Source organism: Pongo pygmaeus, chromosome 18 (assembly GCF_028885625.2).
Source record: "Pongo pygmaeus isolate AG05252 chromosome 18, NHGRI_mPonPyg2-v2.0_pri, whole genome shotgun sequence".
NCBI classification, from domain to species: domain Eukaryota; kingdom Metazoa; phylum Chordata; class Mammalia; order Primates; family Hominidae; genus Pongo; species Pongo pygmaeus.
This window is the reverse complement of record NC_072391.2, coordinates 47,866,988-47,880,436: the sequence shown is the minus strand read 5'-3', so window position 1 is coordinate 47,880,436 and position 13,449 is coordinate 47,866,988. Positions and strand designations below refer to the sequence as shown.

Genomic DNA, 13,449 nt, shown 5'->3' with positions numbered 1-13,449 from the left:
GAGTGGCTTGGAGGCTGGAGCAGCTGAGCTTTAACATGCATCAGAGGTTGGAAATACTTGGCTAGATCAAGAAGCCACACAGCATCATAATGCCACTGGCACATCTCCCAGAACAGGGTAAGTGTGTGAGGTTTTCTAAAGCAATTGTAATGGTGGTAGAGGCTTGATCAAGACACAGAGATGTGCCCAGGTGTAGCATTTCCTCAAAGAAATCTTACCACAGCAAAAACTTAAAGTGTTATAGAGACCCAATTCCAGCCTTCTCATAACCCAAAACCCTTCCCTCAAAGAAATCCAGGAAAAGGAACCATAAAAATGTAATTTTAATGATACAGAAATAGTATATGTACATTTCTTTCCACAGCAGCACTTCATTCATCTCTAAAAAATTTAACAAAATTAAGGCTAAATCAGAGCAAGCTGATAGGAAGGGGTATTCTATGTGATGGTCTTCTTAAAGAATGTTCTCATAAATATAGGATGTTCTGCAGACAAGAAATAAAAATAAAACATGCTGAACAAGATACCAGAAATGGGAAATGCAGTAGAAAATGAGCCCCTTTCTACCAATCTACTAAGAATCCCAACTCTCCTGGGAAGTTTCAGATGGGATGTGAGTTCTTTTAATGAATGTTTATGATCTGATGCTAAGACTTTCTAAAATTAAAATTCCACAGTACTAGGCCATTGTATAAACTAAAACCAAGGGCAGTTGAGTCTCCAATATAATCCCTCTAGAATTTTTTAAGTTAAAGTGGACAGTATTTAAAAGTACTAATTTTATCTGAAGCTGTGGTGCTTGAAAGGACAATCCCTCCACTCGTGGCCCTTCTCCCTAACCCATGTTATAAAAATAAATGAAGACTTTAAAACACAGTGAAATAAAAATGTCGTCACTGCCAAGGCAAAGGGCCAGGAAATCAAATGCGGTTCTTGAGTAACCTGGCTACAGAGACTGCTGGATGCTACGATCAGGGAGGAGGAAGACCTTCCTTTCCCACTTTTTCATTATCCTTGGCCACACTTGCTGGTTAATGTGTTACCACTGCATCCTGACTCAAGAGAAAATCTTCAGCTGCTCCAGGATTTAGAATAAGATGAACAGCCTTTCTCCCCTCCTCCCATCTCTTCTCCCCAGAAAGGTCTGAAGGGGAACGGAGAAGGGCAATGCGAACTCCCTGCAGGAAGCCTCAGTCTAAAACCCTAGTCTCTGTCAAGAGGGGCAATCCCCTGACACCCGCAGAATCCTGGCCTTCATAAGGCCCCACACAGATCTGCTTTAAGGGGTTTACATTCCTTCTTCCTCTGCCTCCTCTTTTGCAGTGAGTTTTCATTTTAACATCCCTTTCTCCTCCCCGACTCCTCACCTGCTTTGGGGAATTCAAATGTTATCTTCATTAATGGAGAATTGCACCAACCCCTAGAGAAAGGAGTATTATTTTAAATTACAGGCCTTACAGCCTACCTACTTTAAAAAGACCTCTTACTTTATGACAAGGATTTGTGATCCCAGAGAAAAATCTTCCCATGTAATTTTTAAATTTTCATTATAAAGTAGCAAATGGTAAGAAATAATGTAATTTTTTTCTTTAACTTTGCCTAAGAATTTTGTTTTCATTTTTTTGGTTCCTAGAGTCTCAATTTCCTCTAAATAAATAAAAGGGAAAGAAAATATCCAGGTAAATAACATCAAATATCCTCTTAAGTCTTACTTGTATTTAAAGACTACTAACACCTCTAGGAAACAGCAGGTTGAGGTACATAGACTAAAATGCATTTCTTACACAAATTAGTATGTAAACACAGAGAAACAGTATGATAAACATCCAAGTACCCACATTTATGTAGAATAATACAGTAGCGTTACATGACCACAAAATCACAAAAAGTGAAGGAAGCTCTGAGATCTTGCAGTTAGCAGATTTCACACCTGGCTGGTCATGAGATTCCCCTGGGGATTCCCTCACAGATTTCCTAGTCCTCTTCGTGAACAGTCAGATTCAGCAGGCATGGCCTAAGACCCAGGAATTTGTACTTTTTTCCCATAAAATTCAGTAGTCTAACCCTCTCATTATGCAGAGGAGGAAACTAAAGCTCAAGAGGTCAAGCTGTTGTCTAAGTGTACAGAGCAAGTGACAGAAACAGGGCTAGAATGCAGGTCTCTCGTCCCTACTCTGCCACTTTTTCTGTCACAGCACACCACCTCCCAAAGCTTCCCCTAGACCTGTCACCCTTACCCTTCAGCTAAGTAGCCTTTAATAGATATTCTGTCGTTAAAACTAGGTAGGGCAGGGACACATCTCATATTCCCTCTGATACAATCCTAGGCACCTAGTAAGTGTCTGATAAATACTTCTTGGTTGGCAGTTGCTCAGCGAAGGTCTAATACTTTATCCTCCATTCACATCTCAGTCTACAATCATCCAAGCAGATGCAAAATTATCTGGCCAGATAATTTTCAAGATCCAGCTATAGAGGGTAGTGAATCCTGAATCTATGAAGATGCCATGTTCAAACAAGCAGGAATTTGGATGACAACACAGTTCTATAAGATTAATGGAATCTTAATCTTCCATACTATGTCTTCCCCTTGTTCTCAAAATCTGTGAAAAAATAATAATAAAGGAATCCTAGGGATAGGAAGAATCTGGCCATTTATCTACAGCATTTGGCAAAGAGAAATTTTTTAAAATCCTAAATTATTCTAAGGAGAAAATCGTTAGCAACAGTAACAACATATTTAGTTGATTTTTGTTGCTGTTTTTCCTAGTTTTCAATGTGTTTTCCTAGTCTTATAAAACATTCTTCTGTGGATGGAGTCAAACTCCTTTACAAAGCTGACAGTGAGGGATGGGACACATTTAGCCTCTCTATATATGATAACATCGCTCTCCTTCCCCACTCTCTCCCTCCCCGCCACATACATACATACACACACACACACACACACATTTATTTGGAGGTGAGGGACATGACATATTTTCTACTTGTAATCATGAATCATGAATCATGAACCATGTTATAAATCAGATAATTCAATTACGTTGTCATCTTGATTGTAGCTAAGGAATAAAAGATGGCCAAAACCTTTAAAAAGCCAACGGGAAAATATTAAAGAAAACTTAAGGCTAAAAATTAAATAACCAGCAGGCACATCAGCCCCTGCACCATGCAGCCCAGCCCCAACTATGTCCCTCTTGACAAACCAGGCTGTGCTGAAGCACAGAACAGTAGGGGCTACCCAGAGGGAGCCAGGACAGACAGGTGCAGGGGAAACCTTCCTGCTGCCTCATGACACTCAGAAGCAGAGAAGGACGCAGCCTCCCCAGGAATCACCAGAGCTGGCCCTGGCATCCCTTAATGAGCACTCCCTCCCCAAGTGATGTTAAAAAGACGTCAAGCTCCACCTGAAGAAGATGTCTCCAGAAATCATTTATGGATGAGGCCCTCCCATTTAAGACACTCCACACCTGAGTTTTGAAACCAGGTGTCCATCCAAACAGGTCTTCTTCAAGTTCTCTACCATGACAGCCTCGGTAGCAGAGCTTCCTCAATTTGTATTTTGTTTTAATTTCTACAGAAAAGGAACTGTCTTCTCTCTCCTTTTTTTTTTTTTTTTTCCAACTGTTAAATCCAGTCTTACCTAGATCGTCAGCCCTCAGTATCTGCAGGGGTTTGGTTCCAGGATCCCTGCAGATACCACCATCTGAAGATGCTCAATTCCCTGATATAAAATGGTACAGAATTTGCATATAACTGACACACATCCTCCTGTATATTTTAATTAAATCATCTCTAGACTACTTATAATACCTAATAAATGTAAATGCTACATAAAGAGTTCTTGTATTGTTCAGAGAATAATGACAAGAAAAAAGTCTGTACATGTTCAATACAGATGCAACCATCCTTTTTTTTAAAAAAAATCATATTTTCCATTTGCAGTTGGTTGAATCCATGGATGAGAAACCTGCAGATACCGAGGGCTGGCTCCATTTAGATTCCTAATCATTCCTCCAGGTAGTCAATTTTTTAAAATCACATTGACAAGCTCATTCACCCATTTCTTCATTCAACACATATTTATTACAGGGTGACTGGACTTCTAGGCGGTCAGAGCTAGAAAAGGCCTTACGCATCTTGTACCCCACACCCTTCCTTTTACCCAAGGGAGATGGAGGCAGGGCTAGCCCTAAACCCAGAGTCTCTCAGCCTCACCCCCGATCTAATAATCATCTCACCACCCCAACCAAGCACTTAGCAGTATGAAACCTTGTGCAAAATATGTACTTTTTCACTTCAAAAATGAAAATATTACAAGATGAGTTTTTGTACCTTACTGTAATTTATAAAGCTAGTAAATATTAGCAAAATGGAATGATAAAACCAAAGAGTAAAAGTGCCTTTAAAAAAGTAATTGCAGGGTTTGTAAAGATTCTTTCCACTTTTTGTCACATTAAATATTTTATAAAGTCATATGCCATATACATATGATGACTTTTCTGCCTTTCTGCACAGTTAGAAAGTCATTCAAGAAAGACAATGATACCACAAAACAACACTCAGAGAATGCACATTCCACAGCACTGACATGTATAATCTATGGTCCTAGTCTACAACATCCACTGTGGTCTAAACACACACTATGGCTGTTATTAAACAAAACATCCCATTTCTACTTACTTTAATCAGAAGGAGGATGAAGCTGCTGCTAACATTTCGATGACATATCTGATTCTATCAAGTGAAACCACACTGAATTTAATGGGAGTACTGGCTGACAGATCAAACTTAAGTTCTAGACAGTCTTGTCTAAAATAATAGAGGTTTAAATATCCATCTCTCCCAGGAAACTGTAATAATTCTATATGCCAAATTCATTTTCTTATGGACTGTATGTTTGTATAGGACTATTTACTTATCACTCCAATTCTTTCATCAATTTACTTTGCCCCATTCCATAAAATATTAATAGTTAAAAGCCTTAAAAAACCTGTTAGCTGACAGTAACTACTATGAATGAAGAGCTTCAACTGCTAAATACCCTAATCCTCCAGGAAAATCACTTCAAAAATGGACATTTGGGGACAGAATCACTCATTTATCTCAAAACCAGAACAAATAGAAAACAACACCATTAGGGGAATTTAAGTATTTTTCTGACCACTATTGCAGAAACACAGAAAAACTGAGCAGATTGTAGACATGCAAGATCAGCAGTATATAGAAAGGATTAACAAATCAAACTCAGTACATCTTTAATAACTGGATTGAGAGTAGACTCTTAATAAAACCAAATTATTTCTTCCTCAAGGCAACCGTTAGCTACAAAAGAAAAATGATTTCATATCCTTGGTCCATAAAGAAGACACATTTATTTACATTTTCAATGGACTAAAAGAGGCTTTAAACTTTCACAATTAAAATTGTATGCTTCCAAAAATATCATATGATCAATGCACTTAACTTAAAGCTTCAGGTATTAATAACTTCATTTAGACTTCTTAAAAAACCAACACAAACATACTTTCTAGAGTGCAAAATGCTTCTTATTAAATACTTCAGGGACACAAAAGCAATTTGTTTTTAAACAGAGGCATCCTTTTCTGAAGGATCATCACCACAAAGACATCCATTGCCGGCAATGGACGTGAACAGAACTGCCAGCTCGAATAAGATGCAACGTTAGGACTCTGCCTTCAGTTTCTTCACCTTTCCCAATGACCCCAGTTATTTGTACAAACTCATTGTTGGACTCTGGTACATGCACATATACGCATCACAAAGCAGTCTTCGTGCACAGCCTTGGATTCTTCTGGAGTCCAAGGAATGCAGGTCTTCCAGAGACATCTTCAAGTACTCTCCTACTTCTGGGCATGGGGTGACTTGAGGAATGTTGAAGCCGTTCTGACCACCTATGGCACAGAGGAAAAACTCTTTATGGCAGTCAAGTTCTAAACCCTTTTGCCAGTGATTTTATAATCCTATCATTTCCAAAAAGCTAATTTCATGCTCTAAAAGCCTTTATTTTACTTCTGATTTCTGGAAGTGAAAGCCTCCTTTAACTCTTGATATATTCTCATTTCTTGGTTTCTGAAAGGATTCTGGGGCCAACAGTGAATAAACCTGGTAAAAGGACACAAATTCTGAGGTAAGCCCCCAACCTACTTTCCAGGCTTCTCTCTGTAGTCACTCAGGGAATCATGTTATCAATACATACGTAGACGACACTCTGTTCTTCACATTTCATTTCCTCCCAGACACAAGCCACCTAGCACACTTCACCATAAGACTGTCCAATTTGGAATAGATCTAGTCAAATGAATGCTATTATAGCTCCCTACACTTTAAACACATCCTTACTCAACTCTAACACAGTTTGTTTGACACATCACCAGGCCCTGATGAAGGTGCTCTGGGGTGTGATTTCAGAGATTCCAGGAAAGGCTCCTCTGGGTTACCTCAGTGGCTTTTCCACACCTATGCTGTTATGTTACGCTGTTCAGTGCAAACGTTAACTGGGTTGGGGGCACATCTACAGATGGGGCTGGGATGTATCCCTCAAGCATCGGAGAACTGAGAAAAGGTGGAGAACTCTTGATCTAGGGACTGGGCCTCTGTTCAAGAGGCTGCCACAGGGAATGTCTTAGGCTACTGGAGGGCCACACCAGAAGGCCATGGGGGCTGGACCTGAGAGAGCAGCTAAAGGAAAAATAGGGTATAAGAATGGAGGAACATGAGAGTCACACCACACAACCTTGCCCAGGCCTGGTCTTAACCCGCAAACTCCTTATACGTAGAGGCAGAGCTGCTTTAACAAACATTTCTTACCTAAAACCCACTATCCCGCCTGGCATTCATTAAGCATTAGTTAAATAATGATTAAGCATCCTAGAAAGTGGCCTGGCAAGTGCAGCCTATTCCCCACTTCAGGGAGAAACATACTACATGCAGAAGGGGCTTTACTTTTCTAAAAAGGATGTTTACTTCTGCTCTCAGCTTTTGGCAACTGGAAGATAACATGGTTTAGTACAAAAAAACATAAGCACTGAGATCAGAAAGACTCAGTTAAACACAAACTACAATACCTCAAGCACCTTAAACCTCAGCTTTAATAACAGAAAAACAGGAATAATCCCCATCTTGCCAGGATTTAGGTAGAATGACTTAATGGTGCTCAATAAACAGCTCCTACAAAAATGAGAGGGGCCTGAAAGAAGACAACGAAGCTGGAAATAAGATCCCTCAGGGCTGAAATAAGAATTTTAGGATTCTTTTTTTTTTAAAAAGAGCATATGCATGTCAAAATATCACAATATGAGGCTGGGCACACTGGCTCCTCTTGTAATCCCAGCACATCGGGAGGAAAAGAAGGGTGAATCACTTGAGGCCAGGAATTTGAGATCAGCTTGGGCAACATGGCAAAAGCCCATCTCTACTAAAAATACAAAAATTAGCCAGGCATGGTGGCATATGCCTGTAGTCCCAGCTACTCAGGAGGCTGAGGTGGGAGGATTGCTTGAACCTGAGAGGTGGAGGTTGCAGTGAGCCAAGATCACGCCACTGCACTCCAGCTTGGGTGACAGAGTGAGACTCCGTCTCAAAAAAGAAAAAAAAAAAACAAACACAGCTATATTATTCCTTAGTTCAGCTAGCAAGCAAGGTTATTAATGCAATCCAAGATATAAGACTGTTGTCACCAGAATAATCCTGAAAGGATTTTCTCAGAAAATATCATATCACTCAGAACAGGCGATCCCACTATGAACTGTCCCACTATAAACCAGAACCCTGTGCCACATGCAGAAGAAAGGCGTTTTCAGTACCATCCCGATCGGCCATGCTGTCAAAGAAGAGCCAGGCGGAATCGTCCTTCCCATACTTCACAAAAGCAACATAGTGGCTTGTTTCTATGCAGAGAACAGCAAATAACTCCATATTTTGGCAAGGGATGCAGCCGTGTCTCCAGTCCCAGTCAGGTAAGTCTTTGGGAAGTGACACTGGGTTATATTTATGATTCAGCCTCTTCGGATGAAGGTGGACCTAAAATGGACCATGAAAAGAATGTCATTAGGCCGAGGCTGGTGGATCACAAGGTCAGGAGTTCAAGACCAGCCTGACCAAGATGGTGAAACCCTGTCTCTGGTAAAAATACAAAAATTAGCTGGGTGTGGTGGCGGGTGCCTGCAGTCCCAGCTACTCGGGAGGCTGAGGCAGGAGAATCATTTAAATCCTGGAGGCGGAGGTTGCAGTGAGCCGAGATCGTGCCACTCCACTCCAGCCTGGGCATTAGTCTCTCTCAGTCTCTCAGTCTCAAAAAAAAAAAAATGTCATTAATGAGAGAAACTCAATGTGTCAAGTGAATGGGCTTCCTTACTCTTATTAAATACATCCCTTATAGCAATCAAGTACTTCACCAACAGCTCTCAAGTAAAAAGAAAAGGCAAAAGCAATACCATTTTATTGTGAATTTTTAACCATTAATTATGATTTTTAAAAACTTTCCAAAACGAGCATTCTGTTTTCAACTATAAATAAGTTACTGTTCAACAAAAGTTCATCCATTAAGTGAAGGGAAACTCACTTGAGTGTTGCAGGTTTTACAAAACTGCTTGATTTTTCCAGCTGAGATGTCCGGATCATCGTAGCATTCTCTACACTCATACATTGCAAGCCCTCCACATATCCGGCACTGTCTGGGAGCTGAAATGTGGGAAGGGGAAGGGAAGTTAAGAGGACTTTAAAAAAATGCATTCTTTCATTAAGAAGATGTAAAGAAAGTTAGGCTTTAAAAAGGACAATGTTCATGGCTTCAAAAAAGTCTCTTTCTCTTCCATCTGCTTAAGCTCTCAGTTAGTATTTGAAATATCTTTAAAAACATTTTCTTGGACCAAATAATTTTTCTAAATAGTGTCTCCTAGGGTATTTTTCCCTTCATTATAAAATACCCATTGATGAAAATTCAAAGATACAAGAAAGTATAATGGAGAAAACTAAAAGCATCTACAATTTTAGTTGGCAAGAGATAACCACTGTCAATATGATTATGAATTTTCTCTAATAATTTCATATCTGAATATTTACATAGGTATATATGTGTGTGTGTATATATATATATATGGCTCCTTTTGTAGAATATATCAACGTACTTACCTTTCCACTTAATATTACACCATGACCATTTTCATACACATTGGTCTTCAAAACCATGAATTTTAATGGCAGTAATTTGTTAGATACACACTCATTTAACCATTCTCCTCTGGTTAACATTCAAGTTGTTTCTAATTTCTTAATCATATAATAATAAGTATATTTGCATATCAAATATTTATTTTCATTTGTGTTTTCTCAGAATAAATTCCTAGAAATAAAATGACTGGTTTCATATTTCCAGGCTCTTCAGATACTGAATTGCCTTTGGAAATACTGTGTCCAGTTAGAGTCTAACCCACAACTGATGAGAATTATCTGACAATTTCCACAAAACCAACAAAACAAACTAAAAAAATCTCATACTTACTGTCTTCAAGTAAATCTGTTATATTTAATTCCAGAGAAGGAAAAATTTTTTTAAATAGTTTAAAGTCTTTTCCAAATCGAGGCATCTGAATAATCAGACATGATGGTGCCTATAAAAAAAGACAGATATTTTTAGAATCAAAGTGTTAAAAAAAACTTTTCCCTATGAAACCAAAATAGTCATGGCTGTCAAACAAAACACTGAGTTCTGCCTTAATATTGGTATCCTATGAAACAGGATCCACACGCGACCATGGGCTGTGGACAGAGGACACCAACAAGCCACAAGTCTTCAAGTGGCTCATGATCGCAGGGGCACACCAGCACCTAGAGGTCACGGAGTTCAATAATCTTGAGTCTCAAATAAAATCATGGCATTTTATTTGGGTTTATATTTATTAAAGGTTTTGGACAGATTGTTTTTGCAAATATAATACAGAAAATGTCATCACAGAAGGACACTACTCATTATATTTCAACAAATAAATAACTGTGGCTGTTAAGGTTTTACCAAAAATGACTTCAGAAATGAATACAATCAGAATAAACCACAAGCATATACTATTAAAATTATTGAGATTCTTGGACAATAAAAGAAAAATAATTTCTATCACTGGTTCATTAGCAAATATAAACGAATTTATTGACATTTTGTCTCTTAATGAAGGGGGGAAGTAAACATTATATTTTGATATATTTGGATAATATGCTTGGGTAAAATGGCATTTTAAAAAACGTAAGTCTCCTTTTGCTTTAAACTACCTAAAAGTTTTCACGTTACGCAAATTAGCTTGGTGTTTTCTTTGGCAGCAGAAATCAAAAAAATTCAATCTTAATTCTAAAACATTTTCTGTAAAGGCAAAGTTGAAACACTGCATACTTTTTAAAATTTGTGTTTCTTAACAGTTTGTGTTTCAAACTGTTTTCAGCTAGTTAAAATCAATAGACACTGAATCTACCAATAGTCTTAAGACTCCCACAGACTTTCATATAAAATACCACAGGTGAGTATCACTAACCTCTGCAAATTTCAGGTTACTGTTGATAAAAGACCATTCTAACAACTGCTGAATTGTGGGAACTCCAACCTTCTCATTTTTTTCCATAAAAATTTGATAGAAGTAACAATCTTGTACCTTTTGACCTGCTGATCTAAAAACACGCAGAGAAAAAAATACATACAACCTATTTATCAAATGCTTAAATCAAAATGTGAAGTTGTCCCGGCAGTATTTGAGAACAGAAAAACCATAAAATTGATGGTGTAGCTTTGGATAGTCAGAACAACAGAGAGAAATAAATGATTTGGATAAAATAATTAAATGTGCTTAGGCACAAGACCTTATAAATGATTTATTTTGTTTAGTTTTTAGATTGGAAAGATCTCCTAGTGATTAGGAAAAAAATAATGGAATAATAATCTCAATCAAGAAGCACTGTGTGAACAGAACTAACCAAAAGGTAAATCACTTAGTGCAATTTCACTGCCCAAATCTAGAAAGCAGCAAACTGTATTTAATGCCTGAAAATAAATTATTATATGCTGGATGTAACAGACCTTTAGCAGACCTTCTAGATCAAACTTTTCATTTCTAAAATGAAGGCGCTGAGATCTAGGGAAGGAGAATGACTTCTCAGCAAGTCAAAAGCAGAGGTGGGTACAGAATCTAGGGGCCCTAACTACTGCTTGCCATTCTTTCTGCTAAAGCATGCTGTCTGATCGTCACTCATTTATTCAACAAATACCAAGTAAGCACCTACCATATGCCAATCATAGTGTTACTCTTATATTTTGAGCATCTTTCCTCCTAAATATTTTACTATAGCATGCCATTAGTCTTTAAGACTAACTCTACCAGAAGGACTAATAATCCTTAAGTTTACTATTTACCTTTACAGTAGAATTTCTGGATATAAAGTTAGACTGTCTACATCTAAACTTACATCTAGATTTTAAGATTTTTAGGGGAAAATATTAACATAGTTTTCACTTAAAAAAAAAAACTCAGCTATTCAGAGATCAGCCTGCAGAAATCCTCAGCTTCCCAAAGCAACTTATATCCCCAAATAAACAAAACTTAATTGATAATAAAACAGGAGATTCTGGAGACCCACAACAAATACAAACAGATGATAATCAAAAAACCTGAAGGCTATGATATACCAATGTTTTAATCAGTTGTTGATGACTATGACAAAAGACCAGAATTTTTCTGTGAAAGCCAAAAAGCATAGAAAATTAACAGTTTACAGGAAAAAAAAAAAAAAAAAAGAGAGGAAAATAAGAAACCAGGAAGTAGTAGAGGTAAGTAGTTGTAATCATAATAATGGCAGAAGGGGAGGAGGGCTGGTGGTTGAAGGGACCACTGCATCGCAAACACTGAGAGAAAAGGAGGCAGAAATGAGGATGGAGAAGACAATTTACTAATTTCTTGACTTTCCCTTGTTTCTTGCATCCCACTCCTTTATTCTAAACTCAGTTTTGTTTTACTGAAGTACATCCTATAGTAAGTCTCTGAATGGTAATTTAGTCCTGGTCCTTCCTGCTCAGAAATTCTGAATATTCTTATTCTTAGAATTTCAGTCTATCAAAAATTCTAAAAATTATTCAGCTATTATCTGTTGAAACACTGCCTTTTCCCTATTCTCTCTAGTATCTCCTTCTGGAACTCCAGTTAGAATCCATATTCCATGTCTATTATCCTCTCTTTCTTGTTTTCTAACTCTTTATCCCTTTGTGCAACATTCTGGGTACTTTCCTCAGCTCTGTCTTCCAAATGAGCAATTCTCTCTTCAGCTGTGCACACTGCATCAATGAGGTAACATCATGATATAGTTTCTATTTCTGGAGATTCTGTCTTTGGTTATTTGATTGTTTATCAAATCTGTTTTACCTTTCATTGTCATCTAGTTCTTTTGTCTCTTCAATCATTTAAGAACATCTTATAGTCTCTTTTAGACTATTTAATTATTTTAGATTTTTTTAGGTACTCATCCTCCTATATGTTGCATCTGCTGACTCTGTCTGTCAAAATGAAATGCTGGTGGAGGGGAAGAATTACTCTTGAAAAAGAGCGAACTTAGATATTTATAATCTTTAAAAAGTGATTCTCAATATGAAGAGGTTGTTTGCAGGGGTGAAGGGGACAATGTACCCTTCAGGGGGTGTAAGAATTTCCCAGGGCCCTTTCAAGTCCCACAAGGCATTCAGACTCTGAGATATATTCAGAGATGCCCTGATCCCTCCCTACCCACTCTGAGGATCACTCAGTATTCAACCTATGTTATTACTGGGCGTGTATTACATTCCATAAGTGTGTAGGCTAGAAAAGGGGGTAAAAACGATGAAAACAACTGTTTTAAGCATCTGAAATTTATCTCTTTAAAATGAAAAACCAAATTGACTTTTTTTTCCCAAAGTGCCTTCTAGGTTTCCTACCTCATGTATTAAACATATCTTTCCTTTCCCATTTGTTTGAAAGTTGACTTATAAGATACTGAAATTCTACATACAGTTAATTCTATTTCTGAGCTTTCTATTTGGCCCCATTGATCCATATTTCTAATCTTATGCTAGTATCACACACTATTTTAAAGTCTATTGCTTTGCCTTCGTAGCTTATAATAGAAATCTATTTTAAAAGCATTCTTCAAGATTTTTGCCCACTTCATTTTGTACAGAACTCTAAATCCACTTTCCTGAAGTATGTTAAGATCTTGCTTGTGTGCAAATTATTATGTAATCATCTTTAAATTATTTAATTGTCCTACCCAGAACGTAATCTTTCTCACTAATTAATCAAAACCCTTTTAGCTCTGTATAAGTCTTTAAAAAAAATCTATCTCAATAAAATTGATTTCTTGGTATTTTATACTTTCATGAAGTCTTAAATTACTTTTTCATATTTGCTTGAAGGTATACAGAAA

The 13,449-nt window shown here is 37.5% G+C and overlaps 1 protein-coding gene across 3 annotated transcripts in view; it reads right to left on the bottom strand.

Moving 5' to 3' along the window:
- Positions 1-5,352: 5,352 nt before the first annotated feature.
- Positions 5,353-13,449, bottom strand: part of CYLD (CYLD lysine 63 deubiquitinase) — a 54,826-nt gene continuing 46,729 nt past the window's right edge. For all 3 annotated transcript variants that reach the window (XM_054452981.2, XM_054452982.2, XM_054452983.2), the window contains exons 14-18: positions 10,542-10,674; positions 9,524-9,632; positions 8,585-8,703; positions 7,827-8,043; positions 5,353-5,915 (exon numbers count right to left, since the gene is read on the bottom strand). In XM_054452981.2, the coding sequence (XP_054308956.1) occupies positions 5,731-5,915; positions 7,827-8,043; positions 8,585-8,703; positions 9,524-9,632; positions 10,542-10,674 (763 nt within the window). In that variant the 3' untranslated portion in view covers positions 5,353-5,730. The remainder of the gene's footprint in view (positions 5,916-7,826; positions 8,044-8,584; positions 8,704-9,523; positions 9,633-10,541; positions 10,675-13,449) is intronic.